Source organism: Megalobrama amblycephala, linkage group LG24 (genome assembly GCF_018812025.1).
Source record: "Megalobrama amblycephala isolate DHTTF-2021 linkage group LG24, ASM1881202v1, whole genome shotgun sequence".
Classification (NCBI taxonomy): Eukaryota; Metazoa; Chordata; class Actinopteri; order Cypriniformes; family Xenocyprididae; genus Megalobrama; species Megalobrama amblycephala.
Window position 1 is genome coordinate 28544437 of NC_063067.1, and position 25199 is coordinate 28569635.

At 39.1% G+C, this 25199-nt stretch overlaps 1 protein-coding gene across 2 annotated transcripts in view; it reads right to left on the bottom strand.

The window, feature by feature from the left end:
• Window positions 1–23231, bottom strand: part of nkain4 (sodium/potassium transporting ATPase interacting 4) — an 89155-nt gene extending 65924 nt beyond the window's left edge. The window contains exon 1 of one of the 2 annotated variants that reach the window (XM_048177976.1): window positions 22917–23231. In XM_048177976.1, the coding sequence (XP_048033933.1) occupies window positions 22917–22970 (54 nt within the window). In that variant the 5' untranslated portion in view covers window positions 22971–23231. The remainder of the gene's footprint in view (window positions 1–22916) is intronic. The other variant, XM_048177975.1, reaches the window with a different exon arrangement.
• Window positions 23232–25199: the final 1968 nt, after the last annotated feature.

Sequence of the window (25199 nt, forward strand, 5' to 3'; positions counted from 1 at the left end):
TTTTTCCGGACATTCTTTCTCATAACAAAGCAACTGACACATATCTTTGTTTTGTTTTTTATTATTATTAAGGCCTTTGGACAAAAAAAATAAATAAATAAATAAAGATTGACCCATATATAGGCCTACTTTGTGACACACTAGGCCTATGCAATATGCAACACAAACATTTGAACTGTATACTACATTTTTAGCACTACCATTCAAAACCATGGGGTCAGTAAGACTTTTTAAAGAGATTTATTTAGAATAGAGAATAGATAATAGAGAATTTAGAATAGAGATTTCTAAAGAGAGAATATTCTAAATAGAGAATTCTCTATTTAGAATAGAGAATTTAGTCATTTTAAAGCCAATTCTGTATCAGATCAAATTTTTGGACAGTGTGATCATGTAATCACATTTGATACTGCTTCATTTGACCATCAAAATGGATAACCATGCATATTGCATTGTGGGATACATCATTCTTCAAATGTAGTATCCTGCAGAAATAGCATAAAACAACATACGGTATATGTTAAAAAAAGCCATTGAGACACACACACAGCACCCTCTGTGTTTCTGAATGATAGCGAGGGTGTGATTTCCAGACCGTGACCCGTGACAACATCCATCTATCCATCCCATCCCCTCTCCCTCCTTCTTGTGACCCACATCAGAGAGATCAGCCAAAACCTTGGGGAGGTCACCTCTTTTTCTGCCCCATCCTTCCTACTGATAAAGAGGTGGCTGTTTTCCATCCTTGATAACAAGCCTGCTGTACAAACACCACGCAGACACAGATCTGAACAATCAAGTCTTTCCATGTCCCCCCGTTTCTTTCCAATAGCTGGAAATCTATTCCATGAAGTCATTTCTAGTCTCAGCCTCAGACCGCCCAGCCATCTGATGCATATTGCACACAAAATTAACAATTAGATGCCTTCGAAAAGCACAAGAGCATCTGAACATTACTTTCATTTCACACGCTGCTACTACTGCAGTTCTGAACTAGATCTGTGGGAATTACTTCAAACCCAATGTTAATACAATGAAAACTGACAAAATTAATTTTTATTTCACAGGCTATGATAACACTATTGTAACACATTCCCTTTGAAGCTAAACACAACGATTGCATTTTATTCCAAACCACAGCAAAACTGCAACAGCTGCCAGGATGTCTTTCATCAAAATGTGCTGTAATTAAGTCCCTGTGGCATTCATCATTGTAAAATCCATCATAATTCGTCTTTATTTGCAGTAATTAACTGTTTCAATCACAGTCAGCTGTCCAGTTGATAAAGCCGTTAATTAGAACATCACAACATGCGATTACAGCTTGTACAACATAGTCAGCAGCTTTCAGCCAGCGAATTCTGTTCAGACCCATGAACTTTAATGGCATACTGACAAACGTCTCTGCACTGAGGAATTTTGCATATGAAAGACTACGTTCAGTAACACAAACACGGCGGGGGCTTGTTTATTGCTGAAAGTAAAGCCATCTATCCACAATACGCTTTGCATATATAAACGCACTCTCTCCTCTCAAGCCAGAGAACGTGGAGGATTTACACTTCAGAGTTCAGAGACCTTGGGGTCAGCAGAAAATCAATGAGGAACTGAACCATCTGAAATGATAATTGACCTGCATCTGGAGGCCTGGAGATGTTCACAGGCTCTTTAGTCTCACATAAAAAGACCTTTGACTATCAGCATAAGGTCTGGTCCACACCACAGTTTATTGTTGCTTTAACTTTAATTAAGTTACTTGGTTGCCTTAAAATGTTGAGTTCATTGAAATTGAAAATTTGAGTTAATACAATGAAGGAGATTGATTTAATCAACAGAAACTCAAAATTTTGTTATCTGAACCACATTAATTATCCAAGTTGATTTGCGAAACTGCAATCATTTGTAAGAAAGGGGCGGGGTTTAAGCAGACTAAATGATTGGAGAGGTCCAGCGTACATCACCAGAGGGAAGTCTGTTGTCTTCACTGGAAAACTGAGATTTTGATCAAAAGAGGGTATTTCGCACTGGAAGAACATTTTCACGGTTCCTATTACTATTGGCGGTTCCTATTTCTATTGTGTTCATACCGCAGGAACTGGGAATGATTTTAGTTCTAGCCCTGCCTTTTGCTCTTTCAATCACATAACTTACAAGTCTACATTCAATCTCCGTTATCACGAAACACACAACAAAATCACAGCTCTGATCACGTCATCCTCCATCCTCCAGTTGTTGAATGCCATGCTTAAATGACGTCACTGAGGTCTGACAGACGTCATGCTTAAATGACTTCAGAGTTCCTACTTCTGGTGTCAATGCAACCAGGAAAATGGCCCTTGGTGAAAATGTAGTTCTCTGGGAACCACCCTGGTGACTAGTTCCTATAACTACTATGTGCGAAAGCCCCTAATAAGATCAATAACATGCATATGTGACCCGTGCTGACAAAAAGAGTCAGAATGTGCACAGGCTAATTTTGAGCTACAGGCAAAGCAAGTGAAAAATGTCAATTTTGGTCGAAATTGAGGTTTTCACAAAAATGAGTTCATTAAGCCCTCATCTAGTTATCCCAATGCTCCAAATAGCAATTAAACATTTAAAAGTATCTTTATTTGTACGTTTTCTAAGAGGAGTGCCTTTCCTTTGTTCATAAAAAATGCTGTTTTTCTCTGCTCGCTTCTCGACCACTGGCGCTTCCCCTCAGCACAAGTTTATAAAGCACATCATTCAAACTTTGTGAATATTCATAGCGAATTCTCAATGCCATGAGTCTGAACCAATGAAATGTGAATTTCAAACTCATGCTGACAAAACAATCTTACTCACGCTGGCTGATAGATACGAAGGGCGCGCACAAAGACGCCTCAGACAGCGGGCAATCCCCATATACACAGAATTACAGTATTTCAACAAAATCTGTCTTGGCAAATATTTATGCAAACAATATCTGTTATGTCTTAAGTGAACGTTTGGTTAACTGTTGGGGAAAAATATCTGATGTGTAACATAACATTATATTATATCCATGTGTTACAGTAGGTATTAATAATATAGGCTGTCTGTTTCATTTATGTTAATCAAATAATTGTGGAATCATGGAAAAAAAGTTGAATATATATTTCTTCCTATAGATATGGGTTTTGACTTGGTTTGTGCCAAATCTGATGTTATTAACAGGAATTTTAAGGTATGGTTGCTAGGTGATGTTGTTTTGGAACCTTCAGAAAACTTTAACTCGATTTTTCTCAAAATTGACTATCGACTTCAAACTGGTATAGCTCAGTCATTTTTGTCAGATTCCAACAAATGCATAATTTTGAAGGTTTTTAATAGAGAATGTGAGAATAACAATAACTAATTTTTGAAAATTTGCTCATTGCGACTCATTTTGCCAGCACGGGTCACATATAGAAAATGTGAAACTATAAAAAAAAAATATTTCATGCCAACTTTAAACAACTCTCCACACACATCTGTACAGAAAACAATGGGGAAAAATGTGTTTAGACTTTGACCAGAATTTCTGCCTGTTTAAAAGTGTTATGCACAGACTATTGCACAGACATAACTTGGAAAACAAAACAGTTCTGCTCATAGATATCTAGTTTATTTGCTGCTATGTGCCTCAGACAAAACTGAATATCTTTCTCAAAAACTAATTCGATGACACTTATTTTCTATATTACTCTCCCCATCCAATCATGCTGGGAAGTAGAAATCTCTTTCCCAGTTTCAGCAATGTTACATTAACAAAAAATATTGTAAGCAAGCAGCCCCAACACAAACCGTTTAACTAAAGTTCTAGTTCCCAAACTCAAATTGATTACACACAATGAAATTAACTTCTTGAATTAGCTTATTTTAATAAATCAATTTAGCAAGTAGCAAAAATCATTTTATTGTTGTTTAAATACTTTTTTTTAACAGATTACATTTTAAGATGATTTGAATATTTATTGTTATTCAGCATCATCACTTAACTGCAGGCGCCTCCTCCTTATTTTGCATATTAAAAGCACATCTCTCATGATAGCTTGATTTCTGCTGCATAATTTTGGGAGGTTGCCATGGGAACCTCTCCAATGGACAGCTCATAGAAGGTGCTTGTATGGAGAGAGAGCCCTCTGGTCTCAGTGATCAGATATATAATTGGTCCTTCAACAGTGAAGGTGAGATGAGGAGGAGCAGAAAGTCAGCACACTCCGCCCCCCGTCCCTCTCTAAGCCCCCGGCACATACGATAAATCACACTCTCAAATCAATAATTCACACATGTTCAAGGAGCGGGAGGAGGTCAAAGAGACAATTAGAGACAGATAAAGAGGAGAGCATGCTGGGAGAGAACGGAGATTAAGGAGTTTCCTTTAGATTTGTACAAAAATTCCATTTAGAGTTCTATCATAACCACTCTAACTCTCCCTCTATAGCCTTTCTGAAGTACTTTCTACCAGCTTCCCATTTAAAAAACCCAAATGACATATTTCTTATTGTTTCCACCTACTATATAGTAGGGAAGTATGGATATTAAGACGCAGGTGGTATAGGCATTATCATTCAAGAGAATATTTGATTGGACCGAAATCTGTGTAGTTATCTGTAGTTTTGGTCAATGTATATCTGCTACAACATTTATAAGTGCACTAGTATATAGATGACCTCAAAGCAAACAGTAACGCTTTACAATAAGGTTTCGTTTAACATTAGTTAAAGTGTAAGTTCAACAATTTTCAACTCACTTTATATTGTTACAATGTCAGTTGTATATGTAAATGAACAAAGGTTTAGGCTACTCTTTCTCTGTGTTACCTGGACAGCATTTTGCTTCCATTTTTTTTTTTCCGCTCTGTTTGGCCAAAAAGATTCAGATTTTTTTTCAGATTTTCCATGGCAGGAATTATGATTCTTTGCGGCCTTTAGCCACTGGCTACATCCTTCACTGGAAATTAGGGTTGTCAAAAATACTGTAAATACACACAGATACACACGGGAGCATTTGAAAGCAGGCGTCTATCAGCGAATATATTAGGAATCCGCTGGCAGACGCCTGCTTTCAAACGCTCCCGTGTGTATCTGTGTAAGCGTATGGTGAAGAGGGTCAAAGATGTCTATATACAACACGTTTTTGAAGCGTTGATCATTGTAGCCAATCACAGACATATCTGTTAAGCACGTGAACACAATGGCCAGAGGTGTTTAAGAATCCACTCAACAGCGCTCAAAATGCTAGGGGGAAATGCTGGTATCGCATTTTTAAATTTCAGTACCGTTTTGGGACCGAAGTCAGTACTTTTGACAACCCTACTGGAAACCGAAAATAACTCCTACTAAACGTTTACCCCTTGAATTCTTGCAACCGGGAACAATACAAGTTGACAATACCATTATGACTAAAAGTTTGCTTAGAAGTATTTCCTACTAAAGCAAGGCAGTATTTGACTCTGGTCAAGCATATCCAATAGGAGCAGACTAGTGGGAGTGGCCTTGGATGGCAATGTACCCAGTGAATAATGGGTGTTGAAGTTTTCCTACCTATTTGGCAAAAGGGAAGACACACAGTCCTTTTTCTCAGGTAGCACAGATTTCAAATTTGTTTGCCTTTCTACCACACAAGCAGCCATTTTGAAAAGCCCATTTTGCTAGCGAAGTACCCCTTTAGTTATATTAGTTAATATGAACTATGAACAATACTTTTACAGCATTTAGTAAGCTCAATGTTAATCTCAACATATACTAAAACATGTATAAGATCAAATGTTGCATCCGTTAACATTAACAAAGTTTAATAAATGCTGTAAAAATATTTGCTTATTAGTAGTAGAGCTGCCCCCTCATAGTAGGCTAGCCTAAACATTAGTCGACGAGAAGAGGCTTAATCAACCAAAATTTTATTAGTTGGTTAGTTGCAGAAAAAAAAAACTGGAAAAAAAAAGCAGGAAGTGGTGAAGTCACACAGTCCATGAGGGACAGATTAAACTAATATAAACGTGTTAGTCAACTAATGGCTTAAATGAATGACTATGAACGATCTTTAGTCTGGGGCAGCCCTAATTGTTAGCTCATGTTAGTTAACTATATATGTTAAAACAATAAAAAACCTTATTGTAAAGTGTTACCAAGAGAACATACTAAAAGATGTGTAAACTGGCTCTATAAGGAAACATCCTAACAATCACTGATTCTCATAACTGACAAATTACATTTAATTCTAAAAGAGTTTGCCATTAACATGTTGCTAAGCTAACTACTTGATTTTCTAATATAGGCCACAAGTATTATAATTTTAAATAATGTAACTCGCCCCCTGTGTGCTCATTTTTTCCATCATCTTCTCTTCTATAGAGTATCATATGATCAGTCACCTTTCCCCACAGAGCTATTCATCAGCACATGGGTGAATGACTGGCCTGCTGTTGCACTCAATACAGGGGCTTCAGTTTTTCACTGAGTGGTCAATATTCATACTCAAGGCATCAATCGACCCTATTTAGAGACATCTTGCTGTGGACTCAGCAAACAGGTGGTCCAAATCAGTTGTCATGGCTGGGTAATGATTCAAAAAGACAAAATGCACCATTTAACTAAGCCAGCTAACTTAGCCACAATGCATTATTGACAATGTGGACAAAATGCATCTGACTCATCTATTCCAGATAGATGCATGGATGCTGATATCAACGAGATAAAGCGTGTATAAGTCTTTCCATTTGTACTTCGTTTCACTTACATTTTATTCTAGGTGTGAACAGGCCATAAGATTCACTCACACTTCCATTTCAGTCTGTTCTTGTTCTGCTGTTTGTTGGCATTTCAGTTAATGTCAATGTTCTCTGAGATGACACCCGTTTGTCAACTGACCAATCTTCAAGTCAGAGACCTGACACAATCAGTTTGCTACAGTCTGATGGGACATCAGGATTGAGAGAGAGAAAGAAACACCGCTTCTCCAACTTAAGGTGCTACACAAAACATTTCATTTGTAACTCAACACTGATGCTCACAATGGGAGATCAGGATGTCAGTAAATGTAAATGGAGGTCAGAGGTTCGAAGAGATGAGTTGGTTGTTTGCTTGCTGGTGGGGTGCTGATAAAGCAGTGATTCATATTCACTACATTGACTGCGTGCTTGAGTAAGCACAGATATGGAAATTCATATCCATTTTAGCATCATTTGGTGTCTTGAGAATTTCTGGGATATGAGCAAAAACATCATATCTAGCTCTTTCAATTCCATTTGCTCTTCATTTACATTTATTCATTTTGACAAAGAGGTTTTTATCAAAAACAACATTCTAGATACATTTCAGGGCCTGAATTTTGGTGTAGGATTGCGGCTATTGCGCATAATTCTACTCATTTTGCACCAACATTTATAGCATGTAGGTTGAATGAGTAAATTAATCTACACAGATTATCAAATCAAATCAGTAATTTGAAAACTTTCTGTGAGACACAATTTTCACAAACAGCATGAGTGATTCAGTGGTACCACGCCTTCGCTGTCTCTCACACAAATGGCTTCACATTATGTATGCACTACCATTCGAGTTGCCCAATCGGACCAGTGTTACACTGTCACTAAAGTTTATCATTTGCACGTCTTCATTTGCATGTCTTTTTAAGTCTTGCCAATTTATTACAATATTAAAAAATTCAGTACTCGAGAGCTCTCCAAGATACAGTTTTCTGTGTGCTCACTCCCAAAGCATACACACATAAAGGCACCTCTCAAACACGAGTACTAAATTAAGTTCTTTTTCGAGGCTTATTGCGCTTAAACTGTCAAATACACACAATTATGCCAAAATGCCCATGTTAATTGAGTGGTTTAGTCCAAATTTTCTAAAGAGACACAAACGCTTTATATGATGAACAGATATAATTTAGGCTTTTATTGACATATAAACATTAGCAAACATAAACAGAAGCTCAACCGAACCTGCTTGATACGTGAGAACAAACCTTATGAAAGCTTAAATGTGATGCTTAACACAAGAACGAACCTCATTGGTTCTTTTGGAAGCTAAAAGATGCTGTGTAACACAAGAATGAACCTCATTGGTTTTTGATGAAGCTCAAAAATGCTGCGTAACAAAAATGATCCTCATTGGTTCTTGTGGAAGCTCAAAGGTGCTTTGTGACACGAGAACGAACCTCACTGGTTCTTGCGGAGGCTCAAACGCGCTGCGTAAGACACAAGAATGAGCCTCACTGGTTCTTGAAGAAACTCAAATGTGCTGAGTAACACGAGAATGAACCTCATTGGTTCTTGTGGAAGCTCAAACGTGCTGCGTAAAACACACAGGAATGAACCTCATTGGTTCTTGCAGAAGCTCAAATGTGCTGCGTAATACGAGAATGAACCTCATTGGTTCTTGAAGAAGCTCAAACATGGTGCGTAACACACAGGAATGAACCTCATTGGTTCTTGCAGAAGCTCAAACGTGCTGCGTAACACGAGAATGAACCTCATTGGTTCTTGTGGAAGCTCAAACGTGCTGCGAACGAACCTCATTGGTTCTTGAAGAAGCTCAAACGTGCTGCGTAACATGACAACGAACCTCATTGGTTCTTGTGGAAGCTCAAACGTGCTGCGTAACACACAGGAATGAACCTCATTGGTTCTTGCAGAAGCTCAAACGTGCTGCGTAACACGAGAATGAACCTCATTGGTTCTTGTGGAAGCTCAAACGAGCTGTGTAACACACAGGAATGAACCTCATTGGTTCTTGCAGAAGCTCAAACGTGCTGCGTAACATGAGAATGAACCTCATTGGTTCTTGTGGAAGCTCAAACGTGCTGCGTAACACGAGAATGAACCTCATTGGTTCTTGTGGAAGCTCAAACATGCTGCGTAACACGAGAATGAACCTCATTGGTTCTTGTGGAAGCTCAAACGTGCTGCGTAACACGAGAACGAACCTCATTGGTTCTTGTGGAAGCTCAAACGTGCTGCGTAACACGAGAATGAACCTCATTGGTTCTTGTGGAAGCTCAAATATGCTGCGTAACATGAGAACGAACCTCATTGGTTCTTGAAGAAGGTCAAACATGCTGCGTAACACACAGGAATGAACCTCATTGGTTCTTGCAGAAGCTCAAACGTGCTGCGTAATACGAGAACGAACCTCATTGGTTCTTGTGGAAGCTCAAACGTGCCGAGTAACACGAGAATGAACCTCATTGGTTCTTGTGGAGGCTCAAATGTGCTGCGTAACATGAGAACGAACCTCATTGGTTCTTGAAGAAGGTCAAACATGCTGTGTAACATGAGAATGAGCCTCATTGGTTCTTGTGGAAGCTCAAATGTGCTGCGTAATACGAGAACGAACCTCATTGGTTCTTGTGGAAGCTCAAACGTGCTGCGTAATACGAGAACGAACCTCATTGGTTCTTGTGGAAGCTCAAACGTGCTGCGTAACACGAGAATGAACCTCATTGGTTCTTGTGGAAGCTCAAATGTGCTGCGTAACATGAGAACGAACCTCATTGGTTCTTGAAGAAGGTCAAACATGCTGCGTAACACGAGAATGAACCTCATTGGTTCTTGTGGAAGCTCAAATGTGCTGCGTAACATGAGAACGAACCTCATTGGTTCTTGAAGAAGGTCAAACATGCTGCGTAACACGAGAATGAACCTCATTGGTTCTTGTGGAAGCTCAAATGTGCTGCGTAACATGAGAACGAACCTCATTGGTTCTTGAAGAAGGTCAAACATGCTGCGTAACATGAGAACGAACCTCATTGGTTCTTGAAGAAGGTCAAACGTGCTGTGTAACATGAGAATGAGCCTCATTGGTTCTTGTGGAAGCTCAAATGTGCTGCGTAACACGAGAACGAACCTCACTGGTTCTTGTGGAAACCACTTAAGGCCCCGGGGTATACTTCAAACGAAATCGAAGAACGAACTGATATGACGTCATTTCGAACAAAATCAGGCCAAAACGAATTCATTTTATGTTCTTTTTGGAAGTTCGAAATGGCTTACCAGCTTACCAGCGAAATGGCTTACCAGCTACCAGCTCCAGCTGCAAAACACCTTCGTACTACCATTGGTCAGTGACGATAACGTAATAGGAGATGTGCGCCAAGGCTCTGCCTTCACTCGTGTGGGACGTGTGTTTGATTTTGTCGAGGTAAGAGCTCTGCGGGTGAAAACATGAACACACTGGATAGCCGCTTTATAGTACAAAATGAAGTTGTGCTTCACTGTTTTTCATACTGTAAAGCTGCTTGATTTTAAGCAATCTATTAAATAAAGTGCTATATAAATAAACGTGACATGACTGGAGTGCTACTTTGCAGAGCTCGTGCTAACATTCCCATGCTGTTATGATCAGACGCTTTTCTTATGCTTTCTATAATAAATGCTTGCTGTTTCCTCATTTTTATTGTGTTTATTTTGTTACTGAGAAGAAAGTGTACAGCACGTATTTACATATTCATCTAACCGTCTCTCTCAGCAGTGTGGGTGGTGTCAGATGTTCGATTACAGTATATTGCTGGTCATGCATTTCGAACTTCGTTTTACCCCTAAACGAAGAACGAAAAAAGAACTTTGTTTGAAGTATACCGGGGCCTTTAATTCATATGGATTAGTTTTACAATCACTTTATGAACTTTTTGAAGCATCAAAGTGGTAGTTGCGTAGCTGTCTAAGGAGGGACAGAAAGCTCTCAGATTTTATCAAAAAGAACTTCATTTGTGTTCCGAAGATGAACGAAAGTCATACAGGTTTGGAACGACATGAGGGTGAGTAAATGATGACAGAATTTTATTTGTGTGTGAACTCTCTCTTAAAGTGTTCATTAAGAGTTGATAAAGAAAATGCATCTGTATCAGTATATTGGATTCATGGATCCATATTGCGCAACAAAATTATTCCAATGTAAAACTTGTAAAAGTTTTAGGAATGTAAAAGGAAAGAGGGAATTCCCTTCTATTTTCCAAAACAAAATTCAGGCCCTGTTTTTAGTTATATATATGAACTCATCGAATGTACATTTAAAGCTGTGCCTTGATCCCAGAATACACTGTGCAAAAAAAAAATTAAGATTTTTGTGTGGTATGTATATGTTTATTACACCTGTTTGAGCATCGAATAGTTAGCATAGCAACATGCTAACATCAAACTTTATTGGAACCAATTGTTCCCAAAGCAGAGTTTTCCAACTCAGTGCCTTGCAAGGTTGGATAGTAAGAATGTTGCCTTAAACTATACTTCAGTTTTGACGCAAAAGTACAACGGCCCAGGCCAGTGTTTCCACCTTGTGGACAAACAAATTAGTGCAAAAGAAAGTAAAAATCAGGCTGCGCACGTACAGTAGGTGTACTATGCTAATGACGCAATTTTTGTCACACACTATACGCATACCCTAGAGTATACTTTGGGCTTTTGAAGGCAGCTACCTATGCAAGCAGCTCACTCAGTTGTTGAACAGAGCTAGATTCATGGAGAAATATTGTTCATCCCAATAGTTGTGTGGTTCTAATAAGTATCTGAGGCACTATGACTATATTGTTTTGGTCTAGAGCTGCCGCAGTCTTCTCTGTGCTGGATCCCTCATCGGTCATGTTCTCCATCAACCCGTATCAGGCATTCCTGAGTTACACAGAAGCATTAGAAACATCTGCTCGTGTGTGTGTGTGTGTTTGTGTCTTTTTCTGCTGTCTCATTCTGATTCATTCCACTAATTACACTTAATAACAGCCTGAGTGCATTAATGAAAGTTGGTAATTCAGAGTACATAGATTGTGATGAGTGAGAGAGAAAAGAGAGGGTGGCACCCTTTGTTTTATAAATATTCATCTGCTTGTCTGGCTGGGGGGTGCACATTGGGTGTTGGGCTGAATGGATGAATCATATGCAAATCAGCTGATAAACAGAGCCGCACATCTCTGCGCTCATTTGTCTGGGAGATAGAGGCTGCCGTCAGGTCTCGTAAAACCGCCAAGCGTTTCTAACTTCCCTAGCTGTCGTGAAATAGCCAACAGGGGCAAATTAACCTTTACAGGAGGGCAAAAGGTTCCATCAACATAACCAGTGAACCCCTGTAGCCCTGTAATGACACCTCCTGAGCAAATTAAACCACAAATTACCCCGTCCTCACATTTTTTCTGCCCTCCCGTGAGAGATTTTGACTTTTGTGGAGTCAGCTGGACCATGTTTCTGCGGCTTCTCGTTTCCAAAGGGAGCGCTGTTTGTTTAGATAATCTGTCTCTCAGTGGGGGGTTAAGAGTAAAAACCCATGACATGTCAACTTTACTTCTTATAGATGGAGCAAGAGGAAAGGGGGGCTGGTGGGCATGCCAACTGGAGCTTTATTATTTATGCATGTGTGTACATTACAGGAACCTTTCAATACGGGTTCAATACAAGTTAAAGGATTAGTTCACTTTCAAAAAAAAATGTCCCTGATAATTTACTCACCCCCATGTCATCCAAGATGTTCATGTCTTTCTTTCTTCAGTCGAAAAGAAATTAAGGTTTTTGATGAAAACATTCCAGGATTCCAGCTTCAAAGAGCTTTAAACCATACCAGACGAGGAATAAGGGTCTTATCTAGAGAACCCATTGGTCATTTTCTAAAAAAAATTTAAATGTATAAGCTTTATAAACACAAATGTTCGCCTTCCAAGTGCTTCCACCAAAACCGCACTTTCGTATTCTTCAAAAAGCTTACACTGTATGTCCTACGTCTTCCCTATTCTACTTACGGAACGAACACAGCGGCAGTTCCATTTTTTCCATAAGTAGAATAGGGAAGGCGTAGGACATACAGCGTAAGCTTTTTGAAGAATACGAAAGTGCGGTTTTGGCAGAAGCACTTAGAAGGCCGATCATTTGTTTATATAAAGTATATACATTTACATTTTTTTCAAAAATGAGCGATGGTTTCTCTAGATAAGACCCTTATTCCTCGTCTGGTATGGTTTAAAGCTCTTTGAAGCTGCACTGAAACTATAATTTTGACCTTTAACCGTTTGATGCCCATTGAAGTCCACTATAAGGAGAAAAATCCTGGAATGTTTTCATCAAAAATCTTAATTTCTTTTCGACTGAAGAAAGAAAGACATGAACATCTTGGATAACATGGGGGTGAGTAAATTATGTACAACATGTTTTTGCTGTTTTTGTTGCAATTACACAGCTTTAACCAGCAGATGTCCTCAGCATGCTATGTTTCAAGTGTAATCGATCTAATCTAATGCCAGAGTTCAGACTGCACGATTTTAGCCCCGATTTTGGCTCTCCGACAAATGCCCGAAATCACAGGCAAATCGGTGCTCGCTTACGCGAGTAACAATCACACAGTGTGAATGAGCAAAGACGCGATCTGAGAGAATCACCGACGAGTCGCCGACACCCGTGAGATATTTGGCATGCTAAATATCTGGACCTGTCGGCGATTCAAAATCCTGCTGTGTGAAAAGTGTTCTGACTGAAAACTACATCGGCGATGACCGACAGCCAATAAGAGAGCAAGATACAGAGCAGCGGGGAGTTCGGGGAGGCGCTATAGACCACAATATCAGCAAGCACGGCTTCATTCACATAAACAATTCTATCAAACAAAAACAAAACACAAACATTTGCTTGACCATCCGCAACAGCAGCACATTGAAAAGTTATGTATTTACCTCCAACTCTCGTTGCAGAACACAAAATCCACAGTCTCCCCAACCATTTCCTCCTCCATATTCTTCTTTTCTTTTTCTTGTATTCGCTGTAAATCAGCGCACAGGCAACTCGTATTGCAAGCTTCTTGCGGGCTACCGTTTTTAATAATAATAATAACTCTGGTCCTGCACGTGTGATATCGTGTTGTTTCCTTGTCACATCTCGCGTGTGTTTGGTCGTGAAACGTGGTTTGCGTGCCAGACAGAGTTGTCAGCGATTCTTCCTATTGTAAAGTCCTGCAGTGTGAAACCTTCTGTCGCCGATCCATCGTGCAGTGTGAACACAGCAGCGACTGAATGCTGGCCAAGATAGTCATGCAGTGTGAAAAGAACAGTGACCCGACTACTTTGAAAATCGTGCAGTCTGAACTCGGCTTAACAGTGAATATAGATGACAAGGTCAATATAGCGGAATAAAAACAACGCCTGGTCTTTTTCACTGCAACTTCAAGTTTCAAGACAATGTTGTCGAAACTAACGCTGGATACCTGAGGTAATTTTATGTTACCGTTTGCTAGAATGGCATAATGGTCTCATTGTTAATACTTCTAGGGGGGGTTTGAGTTGTCAAACAGAGTTGGCTTTTTCTGAACCTCTGCAGTTTACTTCTTAACTGCAGTCGTCTGCCATTTTAAACACGTGAGCCATTAAATTAGAATGGATTCTGATTGGCTGTCAGTGTTTTATTGTTCAACATCTGGAAAAAAATTGTTCTGAAAGTGATCCCAACGTTCTTGGTGGGAACAGGTCATATATCTCAGTCATTCGTCAGTTTGTAAAACAAGTAAAATGCATTTACAAAAAGCCTAGGAGAAATGTTTAAAAAAAAAAAAAAAACACATTGTTAAAAAAGTATAACCACAAGCCAGGTTGAGAACTGAGAAATTGTTCGCTTTTGTAAAAATATTATGACTGAATGGGGTTCGGTTCGATTAACAATTCCTGCACATGCAGTTTTCAACTGAAATTGACGAAACACCATACTAACATACTCTGAAAGAGTTTCCTGCACTACTTTCAACAGAGAGACACAACACCGCTACTGAATCTAGAGCACAACACAGACGGCACAAACGAGCTCAATTCCCAAACACATTAACTCAAGACCGTTACTAGGGCCGCATTAAGACTATCAGAGGTCCTTGGGCTTTGCCTCTTGAGGGGCCCTTCATCCACCAGAACTATTACCTACATTTACTCAATCTACTTATTTACAAACCGCAAGTTATCAGCCTTTTATTTTGCAGCAATAAATGCCATAAAACATCCGAACCTATAAGTCTGTTATATAAAATATACACAAATATCACAGCATGAACTACGTATTGGCACATAGTCCGAACTATTTGCACAGGCTAAGTCCAGTATAGAACTACTGCCTACATCAGCTCCGTCTTCCTATCAAATTAAACTTTTGACTGAAGTGGGTCACACCCTGGATGAAAAGCACAGCGCCGTGCCGTGCCATGCCGCGCAGCGCCACATCTTTAAAATTTGAACACTCATTGTTTTCTACGGGTGCCATAGAGCGCCACTCACATAGTTTAATTTTTAATTATTTTTTATATAATAAATTCTCTCATTATTGAAATTTTCATCATTTGACAATGGAACTGCTTTCCATTTTCCAAATATTAATTCCTTCAAAGTGGAACCATTAAGGAACCGGAATCAAAAATGATTTCTATCCCTAGCCACAAGACTTAAACATTATTTGGGCTGATCTGTGCAAAGTTACATGATTATGATTATGATCTTGTAAAGCCGGTAAACCCTGTAACTTTTGCATGATGCATGCAAGTATATCAGAAAAGGGACTCGTAGAGAAAATCCATTTAAAAACAATTACGATGAAAATGCATACAGTAACCAGACATTATCTACCAAAAACAGTGGTGCCACAACTAAGTATGATTTAGAAGAATATATGCGTTTAACAACAAAAAAAAGTACATATATTTGGTTTACAAACTCTCTGCGATGCCTTGCCACATTGACTTCAGTTCATTAATTAAAAAAAATGTACAAATGAAGATTATAATGCTATCAATGCAGAACATTCCTTTAATCTGTATGTAATGATAAGGATAGTGTGCATGTGGATGGTACCACAGAGGTCTGGTATCTATTCAACATTTGACATGTATGCGTTCGTTCACGGGTCAGAAGTTCAGAGAGTATCCTCCTCCTGACCTCATTACCGTATCTCTCCACTAGTCTCTCTACTCTGCCATAAAGAGGTCAAAGCCAATGCCATATATTACCAACAGTCCATCAGTCACTTTCTCTATTCACCATTAAGTGTGTCTAGTCACCAGTGTGTACAACACGGCAAGTACAACTCTCTGACTGATTAGCCCTCCTTTTCTGGCTCACTTCAAAGCGTCTCTCCAATTCTGTCCTAGTTTGTTTCATCTCTTAAGGAAACAGATACTGTAGAGGAAATGTATTGCACAAGGCAGTGTTTTGTGTATGTGCGTGCACTTTTAGACATAATCTCCACCTCTAAAATTCTTAAAGGATTAGTTCACACAAAAATGAAATCTACTCACATTTATGTCATTGCAAATCCACATGATTTTCTTCTATGTAAACAAACAAAAAAAAAAGGAAAAAAGGAAAAAATAGTTTTTGTTTCCCATAGAAATAAAGCATAGGGACCAAAAAACACCATAAAAATTATTCCATATGAAAAATAAGACCTGCTTCAAAATTCCTTCTTTTGTGTTCCACAGAAGAAAAATATGGAAGCTTGTTTCCGCCACTAAACAAAAAATAAAATAGGTAATTGCGACTTTTTATCTCGCAATTCTGACTTTTTTTTTCTTGCAATTGTGTTTACATCTCTCAATTCTCAGAATTGAGTGATATAAACTTGCAATTGCGAGTAATAAAGTTCGAATTACGAGATATAGGCTAAACTCACAATTGCAAGTTATAAAGTCCGGATTGCGAGATATAGTCGCAATTGCGAGTTATAAATTACGAATTGTGAGATATAAACTCACAATTGTGAGTTATAAATTACGAATTGTGAGATATAGTCGCAATTGTGAGTTATAAATTACGAATTGCAAGATATAAACTCACAATTGTGAGTTATAAATTACGAATTGCAAGATATAAACTCACAATTGCAAGTTATAAATTACGAATTGCGAGATATAAACTCACAATTGTGAGTTATAAATTACGAATTGCAAGATATAAACTTGCAATTGCGAGTTATAAAGTATGAATTGTGAGTTATAAAGAGCGAATTGTGAGTTATAAAGTCCGAAATGGAGAATATAAACTCGTAATAGTGAGTTATAAAGTCTGAATTGCAAGATATAAACTCACAATTGTGAGTTATAAAGTACGAATTGCGAGATATAAACTCACTATTGTGAGTTATAAAGTACGAATTGCGAGATATAGTCACAATTGCGAAATATAGTCACAATTGCGAGTTATAAATTACGAATTGCGAGATACAAACTCACAATTGCGAGTTATAAATTACGAATTGCAAGATATAAACTCGCAATTGCGAGTTATAAAGTACGAATTGTGAGTTATAAAGAGCGAATTTTGAGTTATAAAGAGCGAATTGTGAGTTATAAAGTCCGAATTGGAGAATATAAACTCGTAATTGTGAGTTATAAAGTCTGAATTGCGAGATATAAATTCGCAATTGCGAGTTATAAAGCGTGATTGTGATTAAAGCGATTGCGAGATATAAATTCGAAATTGCGAATTATAAAGTCCGGATTGCGAGAAAGTCCAATTGTGAGTTGTAAAGTCCAAATTGCGAGATATAAACTATAAGCAAACTGAGAAAAAAGTCAGTCGTTTTTCCCCCTCAGAATTGGACTTTATAACTCGCATTTGGGAGTTTATATCTCGCAAGTCAAAATTGTGAGATAAAAAGTCACAAATCTTTTAAATTGTTTTATTCCGTGGCAGAAACAAGCTTCCATAAAAAAAAGTCATACTGGCTTGGAATGAGAACTTCACTCTGCAGTGAATTATTCCTTTAAGTCAAAGATAAAAATTCAAGCTGCTTGTTAACAAAAGAAAGAATTTTTAATCAAGAAAACCTCATTATTATGCTTTGCCTGGATACAGACTAAATTCCTCGCAGGGTAACCACAAATCCCTGCACAGCCCAATCATGCGAGAGAAGTGGTAATGAGAGATGGTTCATGGAGGAGAACATCTCAGAATTACAATGAACTCGATAACTGTCCACTTCACTCCAAAACTAGTGATTTCCAAGTCAGGTCTATGTGGAAAATGCCTGTTAGAAAAAAGCAAGTTTAACTCACCACCAGGGACTCTTGAAACCAGCTGCTGACAGTTTCATGTGCTTTTAAACAAACTCCCCATCTATTACTGCAAGAACAGAGATATGGAGGAGGAGGAACCAAACCAGATGTTCCTCAAGAGCAACAAAGGATAAAGCTCAAAACCGTTTCTGTGTGTGTGTATGTTAGTCAACCTGTGTTTCCCATGCTCCTGTGTGTCTGTTCCTCTCCTTCCCTTATCCTGCACACAAACAGGTGTGTACACCTTTCACAAACATCACAACAATATGGAATGATTTCCGAGGAAGAGTGTGTGGAATTGAGAAAAGAGTGTGATTATTTGACTCACTACCAAGTTGATATGATATTCTGGTTAGGAAGGCACTGATATTAAAAGAGAGAAACAGAAAAGAAACAGCGTTAGCGACAGCTCTTTTCTCCCGTATTGTGATGTGCATCCGAGTCGCAACGGATTACCGAAAAAGTTGTAGATTGGATTGTGAGGGGTGAACGTTGCACTCAAAAATGAATATGAGATTCCAGTTGACTGTGGATGGATGGGGTTTAAGCAAAGAAAATGACTGGCATACGTCACCAGAGAGAAGTCTGTCATTTCACCAGAAGATCGGGTTGATATTTTAATCATCATTACTTAAATTAAACATATACAGTATCTCACATTTTTGTAAATATTTTATTACATCTTTTCATGTGACAACACTAAAGAAATGACACTTTGCTACAATGTAAAGTAGTGAGTGTACAGCTTTTATAACAGTGTAAATTTGCTGCCCCTTCAAAATAACTCAACACACAGCCATTAATGTCTAAACCGCTGGACACAAAAGTGAGTACACCCCTAAGAGAAAATGTCCAAATTGGGCCCAAAGTGTCAATATTTTGTGTGGCCACCATTATTTTCCAGCACTGCCTTAACCCTCTTGGGAATGGAGTTCACCAGAGCTTCACAGGTTGCCACTGGAGTCCTCTTCCACTCCTCCATGACAACATCACGGAGCTGGTGGATGTTAGAGACCTTGCGCTCCTCCACCTTCCATTTGAGGATGCCCCACAGATGCTCAATAGGGTTTAGGTACCCTCAGCTTCTTTAGCAAGGCAGTGGTCGTCTTGGAGGTGTGTTTGGGGTCGTTATGTTGGAATACTGTCCTGCGGCCCAGTCTCTGAATGCAGGGGATCATGCTCTGCTCATTCATGGTTCCCTCAATGAACTGTAGCTCTCCAGTGCCGGCAGCACTCATGCACGCTTGACACCATCTGAACCAAATAAGTTTATCTTGGTCTCATCAGACCACAGGACATGGTTCCAGTAATCCATGTCCTTAGTCTGCTTGTCTTCAGCAAACTGTTTGCGGGCTTTCTTGAGCATCATCTTTAGAAGAGGCTTCCTTCTGGGACGACAGCCATGTAGACCAATTTGATGCAGTGTGCGGCGTATGGTCTGAGCACTGACAGGCTGACCTCCCACCCCTTCAACCTCCACAGCAATGCTGGCAGCACTCATACATCTATTTCCCCAAACACAACCTCTGGATATGACGCTGAGCACATGCACTCAACTTCTTTGGTTGACCATTGCGAGGCCTGTTCTGAGTGGAACCTGCCCTGTTCAACCGCTGTATGGTCTTGGCCACTGTGCTGCATCTTCTTATAGCCTACGCCATCTTTTTGTAGAGCAACAATTCTTTTTTTCATATCCTCAGAGAGTTCTTTGCCATAAGGTGCCATGTTGAACTTCCAGTGACCAGTGAACTTCCAGGCCACAAAAAAGGCCTACTACAATCAAAGTTCCTTTAAGTCATTTCAATCGGCAGCCATCTTTGAAATGTCTCTCGGGCATTCAAGTGCAGCTCCTATCTCTTTGAATGGGGAAACATCAAATTCTCCAAAGCTGTTTGCCAAGCTTTCGATTAAATTTCATATTTGAAAATCACCAATGAAATCTGTCTCGTAAATTTTGTTTCTAAACGCTCGAATCATGACAAAAAAACCTGTATTTTCAGGATGGATCAAGCTAATGCGCATGCGCAATCCTAAATGCAACTGATACGGATTGTGTATCACTAATTCTGGTCTCCAGATATGAATCATGCCTTTCCTTCAGTGTAAATCTATGGAATTTTTCATCTGTTTCATAGTCCGCCAGGCTAAATTCATCCGACCACAAACCACGAAAGTAACCACAAACAAGCCACAGTGAGAGACGAGTTACGAGCCAAAGTTTATTACTTAGCATGAGGGATTTCTTCAAATCTCTTGTATTTGACCTTAAAGTAAAAGTATAAAACCTGAAGTAAAGGCAACAGTAATAGAGAAGCGTCAATCCACTATGACTAATATTCCCAGTTAGTCTAACAGTATTGTGACATCTTTCCACTGAGAACAGTACGAGCGGGAACATCAGTAACTGCCGACTCGTTCGGTAAACTCTGTGACATCAAGATAATAAGATCTCATAGGAAGACAGAAAGCAGAACTACATCTTAGCCCAGGAATGTTTTCCCCCTGAGGTGCCTAAAATGAAAAGAAGACGGACCCTGTCAAGCTCAGAAGGTCTGACAGTGACCTAGTGTGTGTGTGACGTGCCAACATGCATGTGGGCCGAGGTGTATTACACATCTGTCTTTAGGGGGCATGTGTCAACGGCTTTTTAATGCTCCTGTCAGAGAGGATTGTGGGAGGAATGGACAGCACCTCCACTGAGCATTACACAAGCAGTGCCATATTTAAGGTAGAAAACAAGAACGTCTACTTGACAGTGTCAACGGCAGTTAAATTTGAATAACGTGCAATCAGTCTCCTGCAGCTGTTTACCGGTGTAGGCGTACAACGCCCGTTTACATTGTTGTGGGATCGGTTCAGTTGTTGAGACTGGGATTGCGGAAGGGGGAGGTTGACTGAAACAATGCAAAAAGCAGCTGCAAGACTTTCCGTATGGAAATTAGGACACCAGCCACTCACAGCAGAATGATGATGGCTGACTTTGAAGTCAATATAACATTTCACTGACATACAACTTCTATGAACACTTAAGCTAGGATAGAGTATCCGATGAACCAGAGCGGCCTGCAATAAAGATTAAGCGACGATTACAGTATAATAGCTTCTTGAGGAGAGACGAACATCTCTCTCTTTGACAGGAACATGGGTAGATCTAACTAATGACTAACCACTGAAAGCTCCCGCCAAGAGTGCAAACAGATCAATTTAGCGCCGAGAGGCTTACCGTGGGGTCTATAGAGTCCTTGCTATGAACTTTCACATACTAAACTATTGTTCAAAAGCATGTACCCTCTGCGGCAACACAGTCAGATATTTATGGAAACTTCTGAACATCCTGAAGGTCCTCTTTCCATTTTTCACCTGTTATGAGTTCAACGAGGCCACAAAGGCTCTGTAAGTTTTTTTTATTGTATACTAATTCTCTGAAACTGTAGTAGTGACAGATGTTTTCTATCATATTATGATGTACATTCGAGTAAAAGATTATCAACAAAAAATGTAGGGCAGGACTTGGTTTTATGCATTGGTTGTTGATTGGATGAAGGCAGATGTGAATGCAAGGTTTTCATTTGTGGAGGGGCGGGGTCTAAGCGGACTAAATGATTGGAGAATTCCTGCGTACATCATCAGAAAGACATCTGTCCTTTCACTGGAAGATTGAGTTAAAAAAAAACAGTAAAAAAAAAAAAAATTAAACATTTACAGTATGGTCTATAAAATTCATTTAGAAAATATAAAGGGTGAATTTTCATTTCATGATGACTTAAAGGGATAGATCACCCAAAAATGAAAATTCTGTCATCATTTACTCACCATCAAGTTGTTCCAAACCTGTATGAGTTTCTTTCTTCTGCTGAACACAAAGGAAGATATTTTGAAGAATGTTGGTAACCAGACAGTTGACGGACTCCATTGACTTCCTTGGTATTTTTTTCATACTATGGAAGTCAATGGCATCAACTGTTTGATTACCAACATTCTTCAATTTTTTACATTTTTTTATTTTTTTAGTTCAACAGAAGAAACTCATACAGATTTGGAACAACATAAGGGTGAGTAAATTATGACAAAATTTCATTTGTTGTCAAATATCCCTTTAATGCATATATTTTGGCATGTCAAGCCATGATATGTCAATTCCATCACCCAAATTGTAAAGAAATGGTTTGGGATTTTTAGATAATTTAACTAGCAAAGTCAGAAAAACAAAATTGCTACTGCATTCATTGCATACTGAATTCAGGTTGATTGGGACACTTTTTCCCAGTCATCTTAATGGCAAAAGGTGTCCCAATCACCCTGAATATATATATATATATATATATATATATATATATATATATATATATATATATATAACTGTATGGTTTACTATAATATGATATATTATAATACACTACACTTCAGCATTACATGTTTTGCATCTGACAGCATTGGTGCATTGCATGACCAGCATGGTAAAACCTATTTTTTATTTAACAGATTAATCCCAAAAAACAAAAAAACAAAAATGCATTTGGTACATAAACTCATTTTTGCAGTCCTGTATCCTGTGTTGTCACAGTACCCCTAATTTTGTATGGCACTATGAGAAAAGTTCAAGTGGGTTGCCTGAAGCTGCAATAGTGCAAGAGCAGAGGCACTCAACTGGCCATAAAAGTGTCTTTTACAACTCTGGGTTGTTTTATGGAGGGTCCAACTACTTAAACACATGTTCAAGCTTAACTCAACTCAAGACAAGAGTTCAAGCACACACAATGTTTGAATAATGAACTCATTGTGTATTATCCGGTGCAACAGCAACATTACAACAACAACAAAGCAAAAGGCAGGCGTATTATAAACTAAACAGCTCGCATAGGCTACATGGTTAACAACACTCAGAATTATCGGTGTGAAATGCACATTTTTCTCAGAAAACAAACTTACCAACTGAAACGTGCAGAGAAATATGAGGGTGCACCGTCCGCTGCAGCAGCCCATTGTGTTAAAGCGAGATAATGGGGTCCTGAATATAGCTATGAGTCTATCAGCAGAAAGTCCTAAACAAACACAGAGAAGCGCGTCAGTCTCTGTCCGACACAAAGCGGCTCCGTTCCCATTGTTTCCCGCGGCGCTCAGTGAAACGCGCGTGGAAGTGTGAAAGCTGAACACGGGCAGCGCGTCGCGGGAGGAGTGTGTGAGACTCGGGTGTGAGTGACTGAAGTGCGAAGAAAGAGGCTGGAGAACAAGGGGTAGACCGTGGACGGGGTAAGAGGGGCGGGGGTAGCAGGCAGAGGGGGTGTATGTAAATCACAATGGCTTGTTCACACATACACACACACACACACACACACACACACACACACACACACACACAGAGACACACAGGCTGTGTGAATAAACCACGGTGTGTGTGTGTGTGTGTGTGTGTGTGTGTGTGTGTGTGTGTGTTGTTGTTGTTGTTGTTTAGAACTCTAAAACTGGACTGGAGCAGGAAAATATCATAGGAACCATAAGCAGAAGCTTAAAGCAAACAAGTGCTGGTTGTCTGGTTTAATCTGGTCTCAGAAGACTGTCAGCTCAGCTGGTTTAGCTGGTTGCCCGGCTGATATCCCTGCCTGATCTGCTCAAAAGTGCCCAAAACCCTATAAAACCAGCATACATTACCAGGTTTGGAGAAAAAAACAGCAAAAAACAAGCTTAAAACCCCTTAAAAACATATCGAAAGAAAGAAAGAGCCAAAGATAGTCTGCTGGTCTTAGCTGGTTTAGCTCCTCATTAGGGGTCACTCCTAGTCAAAAGTGGTCAAAAACCTTTAACTGTTTTTTTCCCCCTGTAAAATCAATGTTATATATATTTGCTCAATAATATTTTTTTATTTAAATTTTAAAAATATATATTTAAAATTTATATCCTCCTGACTACCAGAAAAAAAATGTTTTGAGAATTTACTTTTTTTTTAAATATTGGTCATTACATTTGTTTAGAGGATAAGAAAAAAATGGGAAAATAAAATTAAAAATAATATTTTATGTTCCTCTGTAGAAGACACCAGGACTTTTATTTTAAAAATAAAATAAGACATAAATAGACATGAAAAGGCAAAACAATGGGATTTTTTTTTAATTGTCAATAAATTTTTAGGTTTCAGAATTTTTTATACCAAACTTTGTTTAAAGATGATTCTCAACTATGTTATGAAAGATATAATGATTTGATACACCATTTTGCGTTATGCACTATGTGTAAATGGCCATAAACGTGTTTTCCCATTATATACAATGTATCTAATTTGCACATCTATATAGCACATTAAAGGTGCTAAAGAGGATGTTTTGTTTTATACATTTTTGCAATATTACTTGAAACTGTCTTTACTAACTGATAAAAGACTATTTATTAGGTGCACTGAAAGGAATAATATTAATATACATCATCTGTGCATGAGGTAGGGCCTTAAAAACATCAGCCAATCGTTTACGCGATGATCCTCTGGCTTGTCAATCACTGCCGTGACGTTCCTTGTGAGAGACGTGCACGGATTGGCCCTCTGGCTTGTCAATCACTGCCATGACGTTCCTTGTGAGAGACGAGCGTGGCTGCGCTCTCCAGTAACTTTCCACACTCCACAGGCGCCGCATGCAATGTTTTTGTCAGGAGACAGGAGTAACAACTGCAGATTATGAGTAACATGCGGTGAGTCCGACATAATGAATCCAAAAATCATGACGCAGCGAATGCCGGTGGTAAACACTCATGTTCCAATACTCATGCACGAGTTTTGGGAGGCATTCCTTTGAAAAGAACTGTGAAGGAGGGGGGGGTTGTTCTTACGCATGCGCTCATTTCAAAAACTCAGTAACAGTCTTTGGATTCTCAGTCGTCGAAAAAATCCTCTCTATCACCTTTAACCACCCCAAAGAACCACTGAAGAACCATTCAGGGGCTTGACAGGTTCTTTGTACAGCAGTGGTACTATACAGCACATTAACCACCCCAAAGAACCGCTGAAGAACCGCTGAAGAACCATACAAGGGCTTAACAGGTTCTGTATACGGTAGCGGTGCTGTAGCACCTCTGTCATCCCAAAGAACCGCAGAAGAACTACTGAAGAACCACTGAAGATCCAAGATTTGGTGTTATACAGCACTTAAAGTGGTTCCCCTATGATTACGAGCCAAAGAGCCACTTTTAGTACCTGTTAAGCCCCTGTATGGTTCTTCAGCGGTT